General features: G+C 46.4%; 1 protein-coding gene across 3 annotated transcripts in view; it reads right to left on the bottom strand.

The window, feature by feature from the left end:
* Window positions 1-21,986, bottom strand: part of PRKG1 (protein kinase cGMP-dependent 1) — a 295,495-nt gene that overhangs the window by 50,922 nt on the left and 222,587 nt on the right. For all 3 annotated transcript variants that reach the window (XM_085064468.1, XM_085064466.1, XM_085064469.1), the window contains exons 6-7: window positions 17,539-17,616; window positions 14,594-14,688 (exon numbers count right to left, since the gene is read on the bottom strand). In XM_085064468.1, the coding sequence (XP_084920594.1) occupies window positions 14,594-14,688; window positions 17,539-17,616 (173 nt within the window). The remainder of the gene's footprint in view (window positions 1-14,593; window positions 14,689-17,538; window positions 17,617-21,986) is intronic.

Genomic DNA, 21,986 nt, shown 5'->3' with positions numbered 1-21,986 from the left:
TTCAGGCCAGGCAGAAAGGAGCACTGGGTGTCCTTGGGATGTCAGTGTCTCCATGGGAATCAAATCCCTCCTCAATTAGTGTGCTATAAAAGGGGAATTTTGGTGCATTCAGGACAAAGGGAAGTTTAGATAAAGTTATTTCTGGGAGTATTAACATTCCAAATGTGTGTTTCAAGGAAGGACTGCACTGTTTAAGTGTTCCAGGCCAGGGCTTGGAGCAGCCTGGGACAGTGGAAGGTGTCCCTGTCCATGGAACTGGATGGGCTTTAAGGTCCCTTCCAGCCCAAACCATTCCAGGACTGTTTGATATTCCCTACATATAAAGTAAGACCTGTTTATTTCCTGACAAATGGCACTTTGCAGATTCACAGCTCACAAAGCCCAGGTGGACACAATTCCCTGCAGCTCTCTCTTGGCTGCTGCTGAGCCAGAAGCCAAAGTCTGCTGTTCCCAGCAGCCAGGAGTGCCGAGGGAAGGTGGCAGATGGATTTGGGATGTGTGCCTGAGCACCTGGGAAAAGTGGCACCCTCACCTCAGTTTTCAGCCAGGAGTTCACACTTCCAAGTGCCAAACAGCCTTTCCTAAAACATCTGCCCATAGCCAGGAGGATCACAAAAACCATTCTAGCAAAAGTAAAATTCTGCCCTGTGTTAATTCCACTCAGCTTTGCTGACTCCTTCAGGCACACAGGGATTATTGGCAGTGCTGGGGTGGGAACATTTGCATGTCAGTGGATCATGGACAGGTTTGGGTTGGAAGGGAAATTAAGCATCAGCTCATCCCACCCTGCCATGGCAGGGACACCTTCCACTGTCCCAGGCCGCTCCAAGCCCCAGTGTCCAACCTGGCCTTGGACACTGCCAGGGATCCAGGGGCAGCCACAGCTTCTCTGGGCACCCTGTGCCAGGGCCTGCCCACCCTGCCAGGGAACAATTCCTTCCCAAAATCCCATCCATTCCTGCCCTCTGGCAGTGGGAAGCCATTCCCTGGGTCCTGTCCCTCCATCCCTTGTCCCCAGTCCCTCCCCAGCTCTCCTGGAGCTCCTTTAGGCACTGGAAGGTCTCCTGGAGCCTTCTCTCTCCAGTACCTCGGGCTGCCATCTGTCCCAGTGGCTGCTCTGCCTTTTCTCTGGGCAGAGAAACTCCATCTGCGCCACCCCTTGGGGAATCCACCTGCCTGGAAATGGAATTCCTATTAAATCCAAGAGCTGCCACCAACACCTGAAGGATATACACTGCAGGTATTCCCACATCCAACTGAAATCCTTATGATTGCTGAGTTAAAAGGCTGCAAGTGCCACCTGCCCAGCTTGAATCCCTGCAGGCAATCACTCTATCCCATCTGGGTTTCCCACTGCTGAGATGGGAACAGCGCTCAGAAATCCCTGTCTGCCGATGGAAAAACCATTCCCACCATTCCCATTCCTCCCAGGAATCCCTCAGTAATGTTGCTACCATTTACTGCAGTGTTTCCAACAGCCCAGAAAGGCAGGGAAGAGCAGACACAGCTACAGGAATATTCTGTAGGAATTAAAACTGGTATTTTTGTAGGTAAACTGTGGCCTAAGTTTAGTCTGAAGTAACAGATAACCCCAAATCTGAGTGACACAATGCTGACCCTGGGATTGTAAAATCCTCTTGCTTGCCAAACCCATTAATGATTCAAGCCAATTACTCGTGTAATTTATTCAGAATGATTGTAATGAACCAGTGTCTCGCTAGTCCATAATTAATTATATTCCCCAAGTGAAACAACCCAGGGGTATGAAATGACCACTTTTTCATTAAAGTGAAATAAAACCCTATCACACCTCATCCATTGCTGTTTTAATCAGCTAGTGGGCGACAAGAGCATCTTTAAGATATATTAAATGTTAATTATCCCACTCAAGGACAATTCAATTAAACCTTGAACAAATTCAGAAGAGTTTTTAGAAACCAGAGCCTTGCAGACCTAGCCTCCACATGGAACTTATCTGCCAGCCTTGATCAGGTCATTCAAAGCCAGGCAAAGCCAAAAAACCAGGAAACTGGCACAGATGAAGAGGAAACCATTGATTTGCATTACTTTCCCCAAAAAAGAAGAGCAGCAACAACAGAATTCAGCAGCCAGAGCCACATGAAATGCTCCTTGACCCATTTTCTTCATGAAGGGCTCAGCAGCTGCACTTTATTTAATAAATCACCAGAGGCAAACACAAACAGGGAATAAGAAGAGCTCCAAGAGCACTGATCAGCCAATCCCCACCTGGTCAACACCTTCCCTGGGAGGGTGGGCAGGCCCTGGCACAGATCACCATGGCAGTCCTATTTTAACACATTTTTCTGGGGCAAAGTTCCCAAATGTTTTGTATCTAAAATTATACCATGGAATGAGAACATAAAACAGCACCTAGGACAAATGCTGAGTAACCTCCTGTAATAGTCATTATCATCTTTATAAGAGCATGGTTTATATAAAACTCTAAAATGTTCCAGCTTCTACTCCATTCTACAGCTGAAAAGATTTCATTGCATTATAGCCCGACTGAGAACATCATGGAATTTAGCAGGTGCTTTAAGGATGTGTCATTTAGAGCTTTAGACTTTGGGAATCAAGAACTGGATTTTACAAACCCAGGGGCTGACGGAAAGAAAAAAAAAAGAAATACAAAAAATTTGGATGAATTTCAATCTCTGGCAGCCCCTTCAGCTGCTGGGGTGAAATTGCTTCATTAGGGAAGTTTTGCCACATAACCCTGAACCACTTTTTCAGCCTGAGCAAACCCAAGATTAAATTGAGATGAAGGTTGCCCACAGCTTTAGGAGTTTTAAATGAGCTTTTTCCTTTTTTTAATTGAATAGAAACACAGCTAAACCTCTGAAAATGTCTGTTCCATCCAAGGCATGCAACTCAACAATTCCCATCCCTCCTGTTGGATTTGGGACAATCTGTGATGAAATTCCAGGAGAATCACTGACACCTTGCTTCAAACTGTGAGAGACGGCAGAGACCTCAGTGACAACTGTTAATTTAATGAAATAAATACTGGAAATGTAATTATTGTCAGCAAATCTGCACTTTTTAGAGGGTCTCAAAGCCTGGGCAGCTCTGTGGATCTTTACTGGGAGTTCCTCCCAGGCTCAGGAGCATCAGGAAGAAACCCCAAGATACTTTTCAGAGTGCAATAAATGGGTGTGGGGTGCCAAAATCACCAGTGGAAAGGTTGGATGGGGGAGGTAATGAAGGGAAAGAGGGAGAGTTGGGGTTTGAACAGGAAAGGTGAGGATCCAAACAAAAGGGTCAAAGCCATCCTGAAGCATCACAGCAATTCCAGAGCAGGCCAGCAGTGTCCAGCCACAAAGCATCTGGAGGGTTTTGCCATGTGGAAATCTTGGAGACTTTCTACATTGAGAACTCTGCTGTTTGGGAGAGAGACAAGTCCAGAAATGAGCTGTGAGACATCAGGGCAGAGGAAATGAGCTGAAGGTCCAGGGAAGGGAGGAAAAAGACACAAGAAAAAAGCTGAAAAGGAGGAAACAAAGCCCTGCAACCCCTGAGTGGAGGTTGGAGAACAAACACAGCTCTTCCACCATGTGGAGTAAGAAGGAAATTGGGGTGCCAAGAAATGCCACAAGCTGGCAGCTCTGAATTCCAGTGCCAACTCTCCAAGTCCAAAAATGGATTGGTGGTCCTGTTTTCGTTTTTCTTTTATGAATGCTTAGGAATGGATTTAATATAAGACCAACAGTTGAGCTGATTGACCAAAAGATGAATAAAGGAAAACCAAAAAAGAATAAAATCCATCCCTTCATGCAATGCATGGAAGTGCATTTGGATGTGGCCCTGAGCACCCTGCTCTGACTAGGGCCCTTCAGAGCTGGAGTTGTGCCAGATGCCCTCTGCAAGTTTCCTTCAGCTCAAATCATGACTTGATGATGCTGTAAAACTGGAAGAGAAGAAATCCCAACAGCTTTCAAATCAATAAATAATACTGGTGGCAAGAAGAGAGGAGAATGGGGCAGCAGCTGAGAACTCGGCAACTCAGGAGCTCAGAATGTGCTACTCTGGTGAGGGAAAAGATCCAAAAGAGAGAAGGGAATGAAGGGAAAGAGGAAAGGAAAGATTGTGGGTAATGAGGACCATGAAGAGAACTCCAAGAAGAGATCAGCAGAGAATTCCTTTTGCATCCCACAGAAGGAGAGGGGAGTGGTGGGACATGTGCCTCCCCGAGGGGCAGGGGCTGGATGGGCTCTCCACAGGTCAGGTGTCCATCAGTGCAATGGCCAGGCTTTAGTAAAGCAGGTAACTCATGGAGAAGGCAGCATGCTGCAGTCTATCCCAAAAATCCCTGGGATTAATGGTTAATCCCAGTGCTGAGGGTCCTCTCTCACCTACATCCATCAGCAATGCCTGAGGATCCCATGTCCATCCAAGGTGTCTCGTTGGGAATAACCAGTGTTGTCCATGGAGTGTCCCAGTGACCAACCCTCATCCCAGCCCTGAGGGAAGGGTTGGCATTATCCAGCTCTGACAGTGAGGGAGGAGCTCTCCAGCACGGGGTCAGATCCATCACACACTCTTCCCCACAGCTGGCACAGCTGGAGTTGTTACCCCATTCAAATTCACCTGGAATGGGAAGCTTGAACCTCCACTGCAGTTTTGGAGGATCAGTGACAAGCTGGTCCGGCCTAATCAAGTGTCAGTGGGTCACTGAGCCCTAAATGAACAACCCCAACCCTCTGCCTTCAGCACACAGGCACCCTGTGGCTCACCCACGTGGAGTTCACCATCAAAACCAGCCTCTCCTGAGGGCAAAACCATCCCCAGATGCCTGTGCTGGGAGCCAATCCCAAAGGGAACGCCAGCTCCTCACACCAGTGTCTGTCATGGGAGTGCTGCCCCTCCCCAGAGCCACGCTCAGCCTCAGCCCTCACCTGAAATCACACCCAAACTGGGCTGCTGACAACACAGTTTATTATTTTTAAATGTTACCCTGTGCCCTCATCTAAAATAACACCCACATTTGGGTGCTGGTAACACAACTGACTATTTTTAAATGCTACCCTCTGCTCTCACGTAAAATAACTCCCAAATTTGGGTGATGATAGACAATTGATTATTTTTAAATGTTACCCTGCTCAGGGTGGGTATTCCCAGCCAGCCTTGCTGTTCTCCAAGATTCCAGGGGCCAGGCTGGCTCCAGCTCCCCCTTTGGAGTCACGGTGACACTGCACAGGGACAGGGACAGGGACAGGGACAGGCAGGGACAACAGGAACCTGCTGGAATGCACCCAGGAATTAAAGGCTTAACTGTATGTTTTGTATCAACAGGCAGGGCAAGGCACTCCCTGCTCAGAGGGAAAGTGGAGGTGTTGGGCACAAACAGCCCCTCTGCCAAGCCTGGCCATGGGTAAACACTCTGACCTGAGACTTAAAATCGATGTTATTAATCATTGCATTCAAAGCAGGGGACTGGGAGAGTGATGGCTGGAAAGAAATTGAAATCTACCTTGACAACATTTTTGGTGAAGGAATTTTCCCTCATATCCAACCTAAACCTCCCCTGGTGCAACTCAAGGCCACTTCCTTTGGTCCCTTTGTGTTTAAATTACAGCAGGCAAAATGCAAGCCATGAATTGATATTATTCTGTATTTTAGAGGTGGAATTATTTTAATGTGGCCTTAATAAAGCACATTTGATTATTTATAAAGCACAGGCCTTAACATTTAATTATGGTGGTGCCTCATAACAATCACCAAATGAGTGAGCCCTGCATTCCAGTTCTGGAATTTACTGTGCAGAAATCCCCCTCAATTTTCTAAAATTTCTAAATTATAGGAATTTGAAATGGAGCTCCAAGCCTGACACACAAACCCAAATCCATCCTGGCTATAAAAGGAGATTTGAACAGGAGCCACACCACGTGGTGCTGTAGTAAATTTAGCTCTAAATTGGAGCTGATATCCCTTTTTTTGCTCTCTTTTCCCCTCTTTGATTCCATCTTGTTGTAAACCTGCTCCAAGGGTTTGGTAACATGAATTAATTCCTACTCCTGTATCCCCCCACAGGCATCTTCACTTGTTTGGGGTTTTCTTTAAAAGGAAGTCAAGAGAATTAAAATTCACTGCTGCATTTCTCACTTAATCCTTACAAACCTGAGCTGGGGGGAGTATTTTGATGGAAGTGTTTTCCCAGGAAAAATGTGTGATTGCTTCACTGGAACTCTTGTACAGGGATTTTTCTTTCCTCTCCTTAAAAATACATTCATTTCAGAGCATGGATTTTTCTTCCCCAGCCAGAAACATTTGTCATAAAGCAGCATTTTGACACAAACATCCTCATCTTGAAATTGTAGGATAAAATGTTTGGATTCAATAGATGATGGTTATTATTGACAGCAAGGTGTTGCTGCAGGACAAAAATTAGGTTGGAATTATTTTTTTCCCTTTTGTTTCCTTTTTGTCTTTCACACAGCACAGGAATTGCTGACAAAAAATCCTAAAAAGAGGGAAAAGGGAAGAGTTTGGGGCCTCCAGCCCTGCCAGGCTGTTTCACACCCTCCAGACGGGAAAAGCAAAGTGCAATCCCAGGGTTTTACTCTTTCCAGGAAGCAAGAACCAGATCTGACCTCTGAGATCTCTTCCATCACCACCCATTCCACTCATCCTGCTCCAGACAGGAAAATAAATCCCCCAAATGGTGCTGGTTTTAAAACTTAGAATAAGAAGATATTCTTTGATGTAAATAGTGCTCCAGCAGCTTTCTTAGCTAATAAACAATAATATTTTTTATTTCCTATGCATTCCCTATGTCAGCAATTCTTTTTTAGGCTCTGAAGCAACAAAGAGGGGAAAAAAGGCATTGGAAAAATTCTTGGAGATGTTCACTGCAGCAAAAGCAAATCTAATGGTAACCATAAACCTTCTGTAGTGCTGCTTTCCCCCAAACCCCTGGAATTCTGCCTTCCTCCATCTGGCACACTCTGCTTGCCCAACATTAGATATATATTTTCATTATATTTGATTTTTTTAACTCTGCAGGAGAAATATTGTGCCTGCTCTCTAGACAACATCTTCAAAGGAAAAAAAATAAACAATTTGAGTTCCCAGGCTATGACTCAGTTGTAGAAAAGCAAGAACAATTCGTAAGCTGTGATTTTCTAAAGCAACAATTATTGTCTTTAAGACTCCAAAACACTTGATTATTTACTAACTGCATTTGAGTCATCAGGCTCTGAGTGTAACTTCCCCACAGAAAATCATGTTATTTATGCCCTTTTTGTAAAAAGAAGAGTAGTAAAATTTTGATTTTAGGCTCCTGGAAAGATCTGGGTTGGAAGGGAACTTATCTCCTAATGGCTCTGTTTCCCTGAAGGAGATTTTGGGTTGATAAAAAGATTATAAGGACAGATTTTGAAAGGTTGAGGGAATTGGGATTGTTCAAACCAGAGAAGAGAAGCTTTGGGGTGACCTGGCAGTGCCTGAAGAGGATGACAGGAAGGATGGAGAGGGACTTGGGACAAGGGGAAATGGGTTCCAAACCTTTATATAATATTTGATGTACATAATATTTGTATAGAAATATATTACAGTACTTTTAAGACACAGCAATTTTTTTTTATATAAAATATGTGGTTCTTTTTAATTTAAAAGTAAGGCTGAGTGCAGAAGATCCCAGAATGGTTTGAGTTGGGAGGGATTTTACAGATCATGTACTTCCAACTGCCTTGCCATGGGCAGGGACACCTTCCAGAGATCTTCACAAGTCACTAAATATGCCAGAAAATGTAAGGAGGGGAGACAAAAATTGGCTTCAGCTGGCTTGTTGCCACATGTATCATCTCAGACAACAGACTCTAAAAATCAAGAAGTCAACTGCACATCTGAGAGCTCAGAGACATCGCCTCAAGCAGCAGATGGCTAATCAGAAAAAAAAAAAGAAAAACAACCCCAAACAAGCCCCATTAAACCCACAACCTTCTGTGGCAATTAGTGCCACACTTTCAAGCATGCAGGAGGAGAAGGATGGTTTTTAAACTGCTTGAGGATAGTCAAGCCAGCGAGGATTGTAAATGATGAAAGGTGCCAGCTCTGGTTCAGGATGTTGGTCAGCAATTAATTCTGGGTGCTGGGAATGCCAGGCTGGATGGGGCCTTTGGCACAATCCATTCTGTGCTGGGATTTGAGGCACGAGTAGTCAATAATATCAATTCACTCCTGGTGGAAAAGCAGAAAATCAACTCAGGAGCCCCAGTGCAGGGCTCCCAAGCAGGATGCTAGGAGAGGCACCACATCCTGCTCTGCCCCTGGTTCTTTCCAGCTCATTCCTAGATTTACTGGCCAAAAAAAGGCAGAGGGAAGGCCCAGAATCCTGGGAATCAGCACAGAATCCCAGGATGGTTTGGGATGGAAGAACCTTAAATCCCACCCAGTGCCACCCCTGCCATGGGCAGGGACACCTTCCAGTGTCCCAGGCTGCTCCAGGCCTTGGACACTTCCAGACCATGCCAGGATTGTGCTTTTTGGGAGTTCTGCCACTTCCCAGGACAGCCTGTTTCCCTTTACAACCTCAATGTCCAACCTGCCCTGCCCTAGTGAAACCTGAGGCTGTTTCCCCTCATCCTATTGCCTGGCACCTGGGACAAGGGACTGGCTTGGAGAACGGGAAGCAAATCCATCATTCTGGTAATATTGGAATTAAACCACCAAGGTCCTGATGAAAATGCCACAATTTTGCAATCCTAACCGCCCTCCATCTGTGCTAGAGCCAAGGTCTTTGAACCCAGGCCACCCCAACAGCAGCCTGGGCAGGGCAGGGCCACATCTGACACCATTTAATGGAATTTCTGCCATGGAGGTTCCTTTGGGAGATCAATCAGCTCCAAGGTCCAGCTGCCACCTCTTCCCTGCAGGAAGAGCTCTAGCCCTGAGGGCACCAGATGGTGACACAATCCCGGTGTCACTTTGCCTCCCCACTCCCAGCTGTCCCAGCTTTGGAGCTCGCACCCTCCAAAGCCCCTGGGAGGGTTTTGTTGCAAGGAATTGCCAACAGCTTTCCCAAAGCCTGCAAAAAGCTTCCCATGCCTCAGGGCAATGGATCCAAATCCATCAGGGCTGGCTCCCTCCTCCCTGGCAGGGAAAGGGAAATAAAGGCTGAAAGATCTTCTGAGATCACCCAGTGCTTTCAGGAAGTGTAAAAAGCAGCTGAGATAATGGATGAATCAATTCCTGCCTCTCCTTGGAGACCACGTGTTGGATTCACAGTCCATGGGATACACACACAGAGTGCAGGTGGTGGGAAAAGGGCAAAACCACCCTGGATTTATGGGAAAAAAACTACAGCAACAGGGGTGGCAAAAAATGCTTAACTTGCCAGGGTTAAAAGGTTTTTATTCATTCTTTTTGGGCTGTTTTTATTCATTTTCCTGCACATCAAGACTGCTCCAGTTTCATGGTGGCCTCTACACTATGGGTACATCCTCATCTCCATGGGGCTCCTGGCTGCAAAACTGCCTCTTCCTAGACTGCATTCCTACTCTGGGGCTGCTTTTAATTCCCTTCTGGACTCTTCCAAACTGGGCTGCACTGGGAATAGGGAATGTCTGCACTGAGACCAAGGAATGGCTTCATGCCCTTCCCTCGATGTCCCAGGCAGGACCCCACAGCCCATTTTTCCAGCCCTTTCCCATCACAAACTCCATCTGTTTTCCTACACCAGAATTTTGCTGCTCCACAGGCCTTTCCCCAACACTTCTTGGTGGTTGGATGCCTTTTCCCCAAACACATGGAGTGCAACAGAAGGACCTGTGGTTCTCCCTGGAGAAACAGGAATTAAAATGGTATTATCCCATGGGATAAAAATATCCTTCCTTTATGTACATCCCTCTGGAATTGTCACCCTGAGATGAAATTCCTGCTACATCCACACTTGAGTGCCTGCCTCTGTGTCCCAGAGCAACAAACATTTCCAATCCTCCATTCCACTCTCTTTTCCCTGGAAAATTCAGGACAATGAGGCTTTATAGGGCAGCAGATGGGAAGGTTTAGTGGGAGCAGGGGATGGCAAAGATATTCCCATGAAAATGGAATAAAACCCTCATCGTTCCTGGGAAGGCTTCTTTAAGGCAAAGAAACAAGGTCCTATTTATCCATGTCTCCTGCTCAGCTTTTTAAAAAGCTTTTGGGATTAAATTCAGTTCTGACAATAATTTCTGAATAAACAAGAACTCTGATACCACCAGCTGCAATCCTGATTGGAAAACTCCCGATTTAATATTTCCCATGTGCATTTCCACACTTTTCTGGTCGCTGAGATCAACATTAATCACAGCAACTCCTGCTATTCCAGGTGGGAAATTTGGTATCAGATTTCTGGAACGGTCAGCAAAGAAACTGGCCCTTGACACTCCTATCCTTACACATGGATATTGGTTTATTGTTCCAGGAAATTATCAGGGCACAAATCATGCCCCAGGGATTTGGGGCAGGTAGAGGAGAGCTGATTTCTGTCACTTAGGGAAAAATAATGACCAGAGGCGGAGATGTAAATGGGAAATAGCACAAATTTTCTTGGAAGTAGATGCATTGTCCCATGAGGAACAACTACCACCATTCTCATTTTCAGATCATTGAGAATGTAACCAACAAATCAGATCTAAATCTGTTCCAACAGCTCAAGTATCACTGCAGGGGTCACTAGGGCACAGCACCTCCTGCATGATCCAAAGACCACAATTTCCTCCACAAACACATCTTGTAAAGAATAATAATAAAAAAGTAAGTATTTTAGTCCTTCCAAAGAAGGAGGATGAAGAGAGGTCACTCTTTGCCTGAGGCTCTCAGGGTCAAACAGGACCTTCCTCCAGCAGTTCCACCCATGAACTGACCTGCCACGATCCCAGCAGAGGGACAGCTTCCCCAAATCCTGTACCTTTTCCATATGCCATGCCTTAAAATAATTCATACCAGTCACAGGATGGGGCAGTTAAGGGAGCACAGTGGGACATCTGGTGCCACCTCCCTGCTCCAGCAGGGCCATCCCAGAGCACAGGGCACAGCACTGTGCCCACCCAGCTCTGCAATATCCCCAGGGAGGAGACTGCAGAGCCTCTGGGCACCATGTGCTCAGGGCTGGCAGTGCCCAGGGAAGAAGTTGTGCCTCCTGTGCAGGGGGAGCTCCCTGGGCTCAGTCGCTGCCGTTCCTCTGGTGCCATTGGTGCCCCCGGAGCAGAGGCTGGCCCTGCTCTGAGCTCCCTGCAGCCAGGGCCAGCCAGGCCTGAGGGCTCCTCTCAGCTGGGCTCCTCTGCAGGCTGAGCAGCCCCAGCTCCCTCAGCCTTTGCTGGGCACCGAGATGCTGCAGCCTTGCTGAGCTGTGCAGCCTCTGCTGCCCCAATGCAGGAGCTCCTGTGCTGCTGGGCTGAGGATCCAGAGCTGCACAGCACTGCAGAGCTGCTCCAGGGCTGGGCACAGGGCAGCATCCCTGCCTGCCCTGCTGGCAATGCTCTTCCTGCTGCCCCCAGGATCCCATTGGCCTCCTTGGCCCAGGACACTCTGCTGGCTCAGGGACAGCTCGGTGTCCCCCAGATCCTTCCCCGCAGAGCAAATTCATTCTTTTTCAGGACAGCTCACATGGGGCAAATAAGCCAACTCAGCTGTTTGCAGAATAAAACAGTATTAAAAGTCTCCTCCTAGAAATACAACAAAACAGCCTTATTCAAGCTGCTGTTTTCATATTATGACGTGGAACATGTTTGTTATGACTTTGTGCAATTTCTGTAGGTTTAAATCATCCATATTCCCACGGCTTTTGTCAGTAGGATACACCCCTCACATTTATATTTATACATAAATACACTCAACAGACACACAGGTATTGTGCAAGCCCTATCTCTGCTTCAACCTGGGCCACTCACCCAAATTTCTCCTCTGTTGCCACAGCCCAAGAGTGTTTAGGAACCTCTATTTTAAAAAGCAAAGCACTCACCACAAAATCCCAAACTCAAGACTTGGCCAGTTTGGTCAAATCTTTATGAACCAAACTATGAATATTTCTATCAAACCCCTCCCGCTCCTGCTCCACCACCACCTCTCCCAGCATCAGCCCCCTGCCCTGGGCCACTGCTGTGGGTCTGGAGCTCCTCCTGGATCCCAAATCTGGGTGAAGCCCAGAGCACCCAAACCACCAGCCCTGTGTAAATCCAACATATGATGGAATACACAGCAGGAAGGAGGCATTCATGGAATCCCAGGCTGGTCTGGGTTGGGAGGGACCTTAAAGCTCATCCATTCCACCCCCTGCCTTGAGCAGGGACACCTCCCACTATCCACTCATTCTCAGACCCCTCATTCTCCTAAACATTAGCTCTCTGTCCTCTTTTCTTCCCCCATCATTTTCTGTAAGACATCCTGCCACAGTCTAAACCATGTTTTCTACCCAATGGGATGGGTGGCTGCTCCCAAAACATCCCCTCTGGAAGAGGCTGTGGTGTGCTCCAGATGTTCTGGAGCAAGATCCAGCTGTGTGAGGCCAGCAAGGCAGCACACCGTGATTACTACCCAGTTTTAGTACCTGAGCCACACAGAGTTCTTCACATTGAGTTATTATTGAGTTCAGTACCTGAGCTGCATTGAGTTATTTCCCTTTGCTGATTTGAAGGAACTTTATTTCCTTCAAATAATAATTGTTGTCACCAGCCCTATAAAACATTTCCTTTGCAATGAAGAACACATCACCTGCTTGTGGAGCACCCTAAATGATGTCTTGCTGGGCTGCAAATGATCCATCTGCTGCCTCCAATTAGCCAGGAAGCAGTGAGGGGGACTGGGAGAGGATGTGGATGATCCCATGTGGATGATCCCATGTGGATCATTGGTGTGCAATGGGATACTGGGAACTAATGGGTGCCATCTGCTGTGAACATGGAAAATGGGATCAGGCACATCAGCCCCTGATGGCTCTGTCAGGGACATATTGCTGGGAGGGATTTGTTATCTCAGCTCCTGCTGGGCTGCATTTCAACATTATTTTCTATCCTAATGAAGAAATGGCTTTTAGTTGATTTATTCTACGCACACGAAATGCCAGGATTTAATAAAGTCTAGGGGAAGGTGTCCTTCTTCTGTAAGGTCCATTCTGACTCCAACAATTCTGGGACTTCAAGTATTGCTAAGGGCCCTGGTGACGTTGTAAAAAATTAATCAAAGATGAAAAAGGAAAGAAAATAGAGTAAAAATTCCATTTTATCTCAAGCTCCCAGCCAGAACAGTATTTTACAGTAGTGGAATCATCCTGAAGGCTTCCCAAGTGGCTGAACAGGGATGTCTCCCACAATCCTGACAGACACTCATTAATTAGCAACTTATTGAGCTGCCAAATCTTTACATTACAATATTTTCACATGATTCCATTTAAATCTCCCTGTAGGACTCCTGTGATCTGCAGCAAACTGGAGGGATGGTTCTGGAGGAATTCCACCTCTCTAGCAAAAAAATGATCATGGGATGGTATCGGTTGGAAGGGATATTAAATCCCACCCAGTGCCACCCCTGCCATGGCAGGAATACCTTCCACTGTCCCAAGCTGCTCCAAGCCCCAGTGTCCAGCCTGGCCTTGGACACTGCCAGGGATAGCAGGATTTTGCCTTCTCTGCATGCTGAGAACATCCTCTCAATAATTCAGTTTCCATTTCTATACTGAATATTCAAAAATCTGCAGCCAAGTATTGTAAATTAACCCAATTCAAACTACTGCGTTTGAAACGCCAAGGAATTCCCACCATGAGGATGCTTTGTGTCACCAGAGCTGGGCAGGCATGGAATCATAACCAGGACATTTGTTTAACACCCAGAAAGTTTTGTAATTAAGGTATAGATTCACAAGGTTTGGACTTGATACATCTCTGGCTACCAAAAAGTGCCAGGTAATTCATCCTTCAAATATCCTGCCACCCTTTTTTTGGCAGAAGGTTGGTACAGGAGGGATTGACCACGTTACCACAGCATCCCAAAAAAATCCCAAGAGCTCTGTCACACAGATAAACCTCCAGGAAAAGATGTTTGTCCATGAGGATGAATGATTGTCCCAAATTCCTGCCTTAATAAAGCCTATTTTTATAATAATCACCACTTGAAAAGGGATTTACAGCCTCTCTTAGCTCATCCCCAAAGGAAAATGTTTCTATAAAAGCGGTCACTCACATCCACTTTCCACCTCCCCAAACCCATATAAATACAGCAAGACAATTAAAACCCACCCCAATGTGCCCTGCATTTAGCCACCCACCCCATCAGGACAACCACCATTATCCTATTCCATACAGGAATAACACTCCAGAGTTGCAAAAATAAAACTCTTTGAGCTTCCAATGGACGTTTGGGGAAGGAAGCACAAAGACAAACTAATTTTTGATGTCCACAAGCAAGGGAAAGTCTCAATTTGGCTGCTCAGTGCAGAGCAAACCCCATTCCCCACTCAGGTGGGGACACAAATCCAGTGACTCCACATGAATAACCCACTCCCAATCTCTTCCCAAATGGCCAGAACCACCTGAAAGCTGCACAGATCCTGGAGAAAAGATCAAAATGCAAGAACTACTTCATGAGGAGCACTTACCCTTGGAGGGCTTTTTCTCCAAACCAATCCCCCTTCCCCAGAGTGCGGAGAAAGACGGGATCTTCACTGGGAGAGTCCTCCCGGGTAACGTTCACCTGTGGAAAAGCCAAAAGCCCACGGGATTCAGCAAACTTCTAATTGAAACAACCAAAGCCTCTTAGTTCAGAGGGGAATTTGTCACCTCCTGGATCTCTCAGGGGAAGCTCCTGTGGGAACCATGTAATTCCCCAGAGTTCTGTCCTCTTCCCTTGGCGTCGTCAAGGGAAGTGATTTTCCACCATTCCCGCAAAAACAAACGGCTTTGGGTTTTTTGGAATGTTTTTAACTCTGAACATGGAGTTGGCTGCACAAGCAGAGTCACAGGAGAATGAAATTCTAAATTTTTGCTGTGCAGCAGACACACGGCCTAGCCTTCCATTAGCTTTGGTCTGTGTGATTTCCAGCATTCCCAAGTTCCCTGAAGGGACAGGAATAACAAAAACCATCTCCATTTGGACACAGCTGAAGTGAACCAGTCTGGGGCACTGAGGGATGAAGGGTGGCTCTGCTCTCTCTCCAGCTTAGGGAGGGGACAACTCCAGCTGGGACTTAAGGAAACAAGTTAAAGTGAATAAACTAAACAAGCTCAGGAGTGGGGTCAAGTGGGGTGGATGGAGCTGACAGGGAAAAAGGGGGAAAGGATTTTGGTCCTCAAAGGATTATCAATGGAGGATGGGCTGGAAGAAAACAGAGCAGAAGTTTTCTGTGTATTTCTGAGAGTAGTGATGGGCTCAGAAACGTAAAAATATTTCTCTGCTTACTTCAGCCTGGAGAAGAGGCTTTGGGGAGACCTTAGAGCAGAATTCCTGCACCTAAAGGGGTTCCAGGAGAGCTGGAGAGGGACTTTAGACACAGGCCTGGAGGGACAGGACCCAGGGAATGGCTTCCCACTGCCAGAGGGCAGGGATGGATGGGATATTGGGAAGGAATTGTTCCCTGGCAGGGTGGGCAGGCCCTGGCACAGGGTGCCCAGAGAAGCTGTGGCTGCCCCTGGATCCCTGGCAGTGTCCAAGGCCAGGTTGGACACTGGGGCTTGGAGCAGCCTGGGACAGTGGCAGGTGTCCCTGCCATGGCAGGGGTGGCACTGGGTGGGATTTAAGTTCCCTCCAACCCAAACTTTTCCATGATTCTGTGTCACTCCAGACACTCTGATATGACAGGCAAGGCAGAGATTCCCTAAGGAACTCTCCCTGATCCTGCTCTGGCTGACTGCAGACACTGCAGGTGTGATCCCAGGAACAGGAGCTGCTGCCAGCATTTTCCTGGCTGATTGAGCTGCCTGGGTCAAGTCTGGCCACAGGACATGGGATGTGATGTGCTCCAGCTTCAGCAGGTGCCAGGCAGCACACAGTGCCTCTAAAATCCTCTATTTCATTGCTATTTATTCCATGTTTCACTGCTGAGGTTCTATTCCAGGCTGTATCCTTAGCATGGATTAATTATTACATCCACCTGATGTCCCAAACCAGGCATTAAAATCAAACCCTCTCCAGCTCCATCCATCCGTCAGCCACTGGTGTCTCTTTTCCAAAGCAATAAGCTTGGAGGAGAAAACTGGGCAGGATTTAACTATCCAGGTGGGAATTTCTGTCAGGCTCCAGCTGAGAGGCTGGGGATTTCTCAGCAAGTCCACATGCCCTGTTTTATTATAGCTCCCTGTTTCTGGCCAGCAGCTGTCACAGCAGAGGGCAGAGACAAAGCCAAGGAGCTGCTCCAGGAGGAGTCCAGAGCTCTGGAGCAATGGCCAAGGCCATGGGTAGTCTCCTGCTCTGTCCTGTGGGTGAGGGGAAGGGCTCCAGGTCAACAACTGAGATTTGTTTTTTACATTTCTTTGGAGATTCAGGACATGTTGGAATGAGTCCAGAGCTGCTGCCAGGGCTGGAGCCCCTCTGCTCTGGAGCCAGGCTGGGAAAGCTGGGAGTGTTTAGCTGGAGAGAAGACTCCAGGGAGAGCTCAGAGCCCATGCCAGTGCCCAAAGGGCTCCAGGAGAGCTGGAGAGGGACTGGGGACAAGGGATGGAGGGACAGGGACCCAGGGAATGTGAAAAATAGAAAAGATTTGAAGCTTGGCTCATGATTGTGCATACTCTAGGAAGAGGGAATATTATTTCTGGGTGAAGGGAAGCAAAAGGGCATCAAACCAACAACCTTGGATTTCTGCAGCTCATTATTATCTTCATTTCAGAAACTTATCCATGACATTTTTACTGATCTGAAAAAGACCATTTTTTTCCTTCCAATAAAGACTAGCTCCCAGAAAGTGGAAGATGATGGTGGAAAACGAGTTGGCAGCTGGAAATCACTGTGTATTCCCTCCAAAATCTCCATCCTGCTACATGGAAAGCAGCCAAGTGTCTCTCAAGTGTATTAGGAATGCTAAAAGAACTATAAATAATTGTTGAATGGAAGGAACAAACTTGGTCTATAAAATCCCATCAGGATTTTATGGGGAAAGAGGTCAGAAAGCATATTTTCCCTGTGACCAGTGGAAGAGAAACTTAGACCTTTTTTCTTCCCCATGGAGAGAGCTCAGACATCCCTGCCTTCCTATTATTTGGAGAGGCTGGGAAGAGAGAGCCATGGGAATGAAACCCAGAAGCCAGCCTTGGAAGGGAGATGCTTAGCAAAGAAATCATGGAGTATTGTAGGGTTTGCTTTGAAACAAATTGAGTTTTTTCATTTTTTACCCAGGGACTCAACAACAGTTTCCACCCCAAAGTGTTCCCTGGGAGCACAACCAGCATGGCATTTCATTTTTAGCCCTTCAGGCCGCTCTTCCTTCCTGGCCCAGCCGAGGAGTTGAATTAAATGTCAAGTGCTGCCACCCTTGTGTGTCAGGGAGGGGGGAGAGAGAGAGGCTTGAGTGGGATTTTGGGAGCCCCCTGCCCTGGGAGGGCATGAACTCACCTTTCCTTTGCTGATTATAAAGAAGGTGTCCCCTCGAGCCCCTTGCCGGATAATGTACTCTCCGCTCTCGTAGTGAGTCTGAAAAGGAAAAAAACCCTAAGTTAAGATGATCAAATAAAAGCAGAACCTGTTCTCCAGCCCATATTTTGGCAGCTTTGCAAGAACACCATCCTAGACCCATTTTATCCCAGCCTGACATTGGCTGTGACTTAAAGATTGTCCTGTGGCAAGGAACAGAATAATTAAACTGGAAGCGTTTGTGGCTTGCCCATTTTTCTTCTGGCTGTGCTGGTGCCAGTTTGTGCCCAGATGAATTATCCTCACAGCCTAAATCCATTTTTAGCATGTCAACGAGACAGAGGAATTTCCAACAGGGAATATTCTACACAAACTAAACTGCAATAAGAAGTCTGGTGTAAAAATGATTATTTTCCTTCTTTATTTTTGTGTTGGTTTTGGTGATTTTCCAGCTTTGCTAGCAAGGGCTTTATTCAATAAATAAGTTTTGCTCTTCTGCTGTTATTACAGTTGTTTAATCTGTCCCTTTTTGCCTTATTTTGTGGAATGGTCCTTGCTAAATTGATGTCACAGCTTATCACTGCTGGCATCTAAACATAATAAATGCCTTCATCCCTTGTGTCACCCCATCAAAAGCACTGTGCACTTATACATCACCAAAAAACCCAAATATTTTCTAAATTAAGACTCTGAATTGATATTTAGATTCCCCCCCAAACCTTGGAATTTTTATCCCAGATGCTTTGCCCCCTGCAAATTCAACCAAGAGCAGGAAAAGGCTGAGAGATGCCAAGAGGTTCCCACCCAACCTCTCCTACATCTTCTGTGGGATAAATGTCTGTTGGTCTTGCAAATACACAGAGTTAAGGCTGTGGATGCTTCCACCAACCAAAACAAGAAACTCTGAGTAATTCAAATCACCAAATCAAAGCAGTAATTAATAATTTTCACACTCCCCAGGACATTAATAGATTAAAAAATACATAGTTCTCCATCTGAATCTGAAATCCTCAATATTACCATGTCACTCTTCAGAAAAAGGACTGGAGAATGTGGGTCAGGAACAGCGTTTTGTGGGTTGCTATGACCCTGACAGGTCTCCAAGGATCTGAAAATCACAGCTTTTCCCATTTTCATGTGCCACAGTGGGAAGAGGGAGGAAAAAAAAAAAGCCTGGAGGAGATCTGGGCACAAACTTGCTTTAGAAACTTACTGCTTATGTGGGGTGTTTCTGGAGAGCATATTGAAGGTGCACATTTTTGACCATTCAAGGTGACATTCCCTGATTTTAGGTGTTGGGATCAGATCCCTTTAAGTGGAATCTGGTAGGCACCCAAAAATGTAATGACTGGAAATACTGGGCTAAAGGCTTCCAAACTGACTACAGGCAACCTATATTCATTGCATCCATTAATGGCACTTTTAATGTGATTTCTGGGCAATTTCATGTTATAAACCTGCTTCCTTAAAGGCCATTTCTTGCTCTTGGTCAGCAAAAACCACCAGCAGCAACCAGTGCAGAACTGAGTCTCAGTGCTGCTGCTGTATCCCATTCCCACCAAAGAGTTCTCCCAAACTTCCCAACCCATAAATTCTACCAAACCATTCCCATCCAGAGCTCTTCCCACACTTGGCTCTTCCCAGCCCATGAGTCCTGACTATTTCCATGCATGAGTCTTCCCAAACTTCCTGCCCAGAACCTTGCCAAAGGAATGGAAGGAAAACAAATATGAGCTAAAGCTAAAATTTAGCTAAACTGCCTCTCACTTCAGCGTATTTTGTCTCCTCTTTTTTAAACTGAGCTCTAATCTCAGCCAAGTCTTTCTTCCAACATTCCAGTCACAGTCACATCCAGTCGCTCCCTGAGTGCCCAGTCACTCAGAGCTTTCATTTCGCCTGACCTGCTCCTCTTTCCATGCCCTTCCTACCTCCCACATCCTCATGTTTATGTATTCCAAGCCATTTCTTCACAGCTAATTCCACCTGCAATTCTTCCTGCTTGAAAAAACCCATCCTCCCCATCCTCCTCCTCTTAAATCCCCCTTTTCTAGCACAGATCCACTCATCCATGTGCTTTGCCCTTCTAATGGAGTTCTTTCTGTCTGTTTGGTCTGGGAGAACAGTGCTGGGTGTGCCAGACACCCAAGAGCTTGCTCAGGTGGAAATAAAGTGGAAATAAAGACAAGGTTCTGGCTTTTAGCCCTGCATGGAGCCTTCTTGGAGATCCATGCTCCTCCACTAAGAACAGCTTGTATAAAAATGTCAGGGGTTTTTTTCCCCTTTCTTCTATAGTCAGTGTTACTTAAAATGTTGAAAAAATCCCAGCATCAGGATGGGGAAAATGCCAACTCAGCAGGTTTGACAGGATAAGACATAGCTGAGTCTCCATGCCCTGCTCTAGGTGTCCCACAGGAGAACTACCAAGCTCATGGTCGAGTCAGATTGTGCTCTAAAAAGGGTAAATATCCCGTTTTATGAAATCCCTCATCCCGTGCAGAACGTCAAAGAGTGCTTTGAGTGGAGAAACACCCAATGCAAGTTCTCTTCAGGAGTGATTGGATGTTTGTGTGTGATCAATTTGAATTTTTATGAGACCAACTTGTCTTGTAAACAGACAAAATTAGAAACAATAGGGTCCAAAGCACCAAATGTCATCAAAAAACTCCTTTTTTGAGTCCCAGTGCTCCCTGTGACCAAAATCTCCCAGAGATCCAGGATCCAAAGCAATGGTGTGAGCAATGTAAAGACCGTATTTCAGTGACCAACCCATTCCATTCCTCTCAGAAAAGGTAATTGTGTGATTAATTTCCTTGTCCCCAACACACCAGGCCACATCTCACCCACCACACAGAAAGAGTCACCTTTGCAACTTTAGACCTTCATGACTTTGTCCCACCGACCTTGTTTGATCAGTCACAACCTTCAGCTGGAGCTTCTGCTTCCAAACACCACCAAGTGTGAGACATCTGAGAGCCCAACCAGGCCTTGTGAAGAAACCTCAACCAGCTCTTGGGGAGAACTCTCAATTCGGCCTCATGAAGAAACTTTGTCTGGAAATGAGATGTTTGAGAGCCTACCCAGGCGTCCTGGAGAAACCTCAACCAGGTTTTCCTCATGGAAAAACCTTGTGGAGAATCCTTGACTAAAAATGAGATGTCTGTGAGCTGGACCGGGCCTAACGAGATATCTCAACTGAAAATGAGATGTTTGAGAGTCTGCCCAGGCCTCATGGAGCAACCTTGACCAGACCTCGCAGAGAAACCTCAATTAGCCCTCATGGAGAAACCTCAGCTAAAAATGAGATGTTTGAGAGCTGGACCAGGCCTCACGGAGAAACCTGCATACTCAAGACCAACCCATCAGTTAAACTTCAGAAAACCTCATTTTTCCTCCAGCTGGATGCCTCTGACTGCGGTGTTTATGCTGAGAATGTTTGGAAAAAGGAGGGAAATGGGGCGTTTGGAATGCTGCAGAGCCCATGGCGCCGAAGGTCCCCTCGGGGAGCAGAGGCACAAAGGTGGCTTTGAGATGAGGAGTTGGACTCCCTGGAGCTGGGTTTGCACCACACAAACCAGTGAGGGCAACGCGGGGTTGAGGACAGTTCTCCATGTCCCACCCACTGCATCCAGGGTGTAGTTAAAATAAAAATAACCTAAAGATGTTATTTTGCTGGTGCTTTAAAAAGTATTCGCAGAACTGTCAGCAAAACTCCAAACAGAAGGAGCTTTTAGAAGATTTCTTTTTCCTGCTCTGGATTTGCTGCCTTAAACATCCTTTCATGTTTAAAATGACAACAGAAATACTAACAACATAAAATGGAAAAAAAATATTTATTTGCTGAAAATGGTACAAAACCAAGCAGGTAAATATCAGTCTTCTGTACTGAATTCCTCAAGAATCACATAGATGTGTTTCTCTGGTTTTACAGTGTGTCCTACTCCCAGGAATTAGCTAAAAATGCTGCTCCTTGAAATAGCCAAACTAAAGGATTATCCTTTTGTGGTCCTCTCCTCATTTATCCCTAATTTTTGACACTCAAGACATCTCAATACCCAAAGAGCAGCTTAACTAGGGGCAAAAAGTGGGAAATTCAAGTATTAGGAAGATGCAGGGCTGAGGGGAAGAGAAGGTGAACTCATGACCTTTATTCCACTATAATTATGGAGCACAGAATTGGGAAAGGAGATGAGGAAGGTGACCCAACTGTGGCCTTCCAGTTCCTGAAGGGAGCCTACAAGAAAGATAGAGAGAGACTGTTTCTGAGGGTCTGGAATGACAGGACCCAGGGAATGGCTTCCCGCTGCCAGAGGGCAGGGAGAGATGGGATATTGGGAAGGAATTGTTCCCTGGCAGGGTGGGCAGGCCCTGGCACAGGGTGCCCAGAGAAGCTGTGGCTGCCCCTGGATCCCTGGCAGTGTCCAAGGCCAGGT

Source organism: Lichenostomus cassidix, chromosome 6 (assembly GCF_008360975.1).
Source record: "Lichenostomus cassidix isolate B80296 chromosome 6, HeHo_3.0, whole genome shotgun sequence".
Taxonomy (NCBI): domain Eukaryota; kingdom Metazoa; phylum Chordata; class Aves; order Passeriformes; family Meliphagidae; genus Lichenostomus; species Lichenostomus cassidix.
Note: the sequence above shows the minus strand (reverse complement) of the source record. Positions and strands in the feature narration are given on the sequence as shown.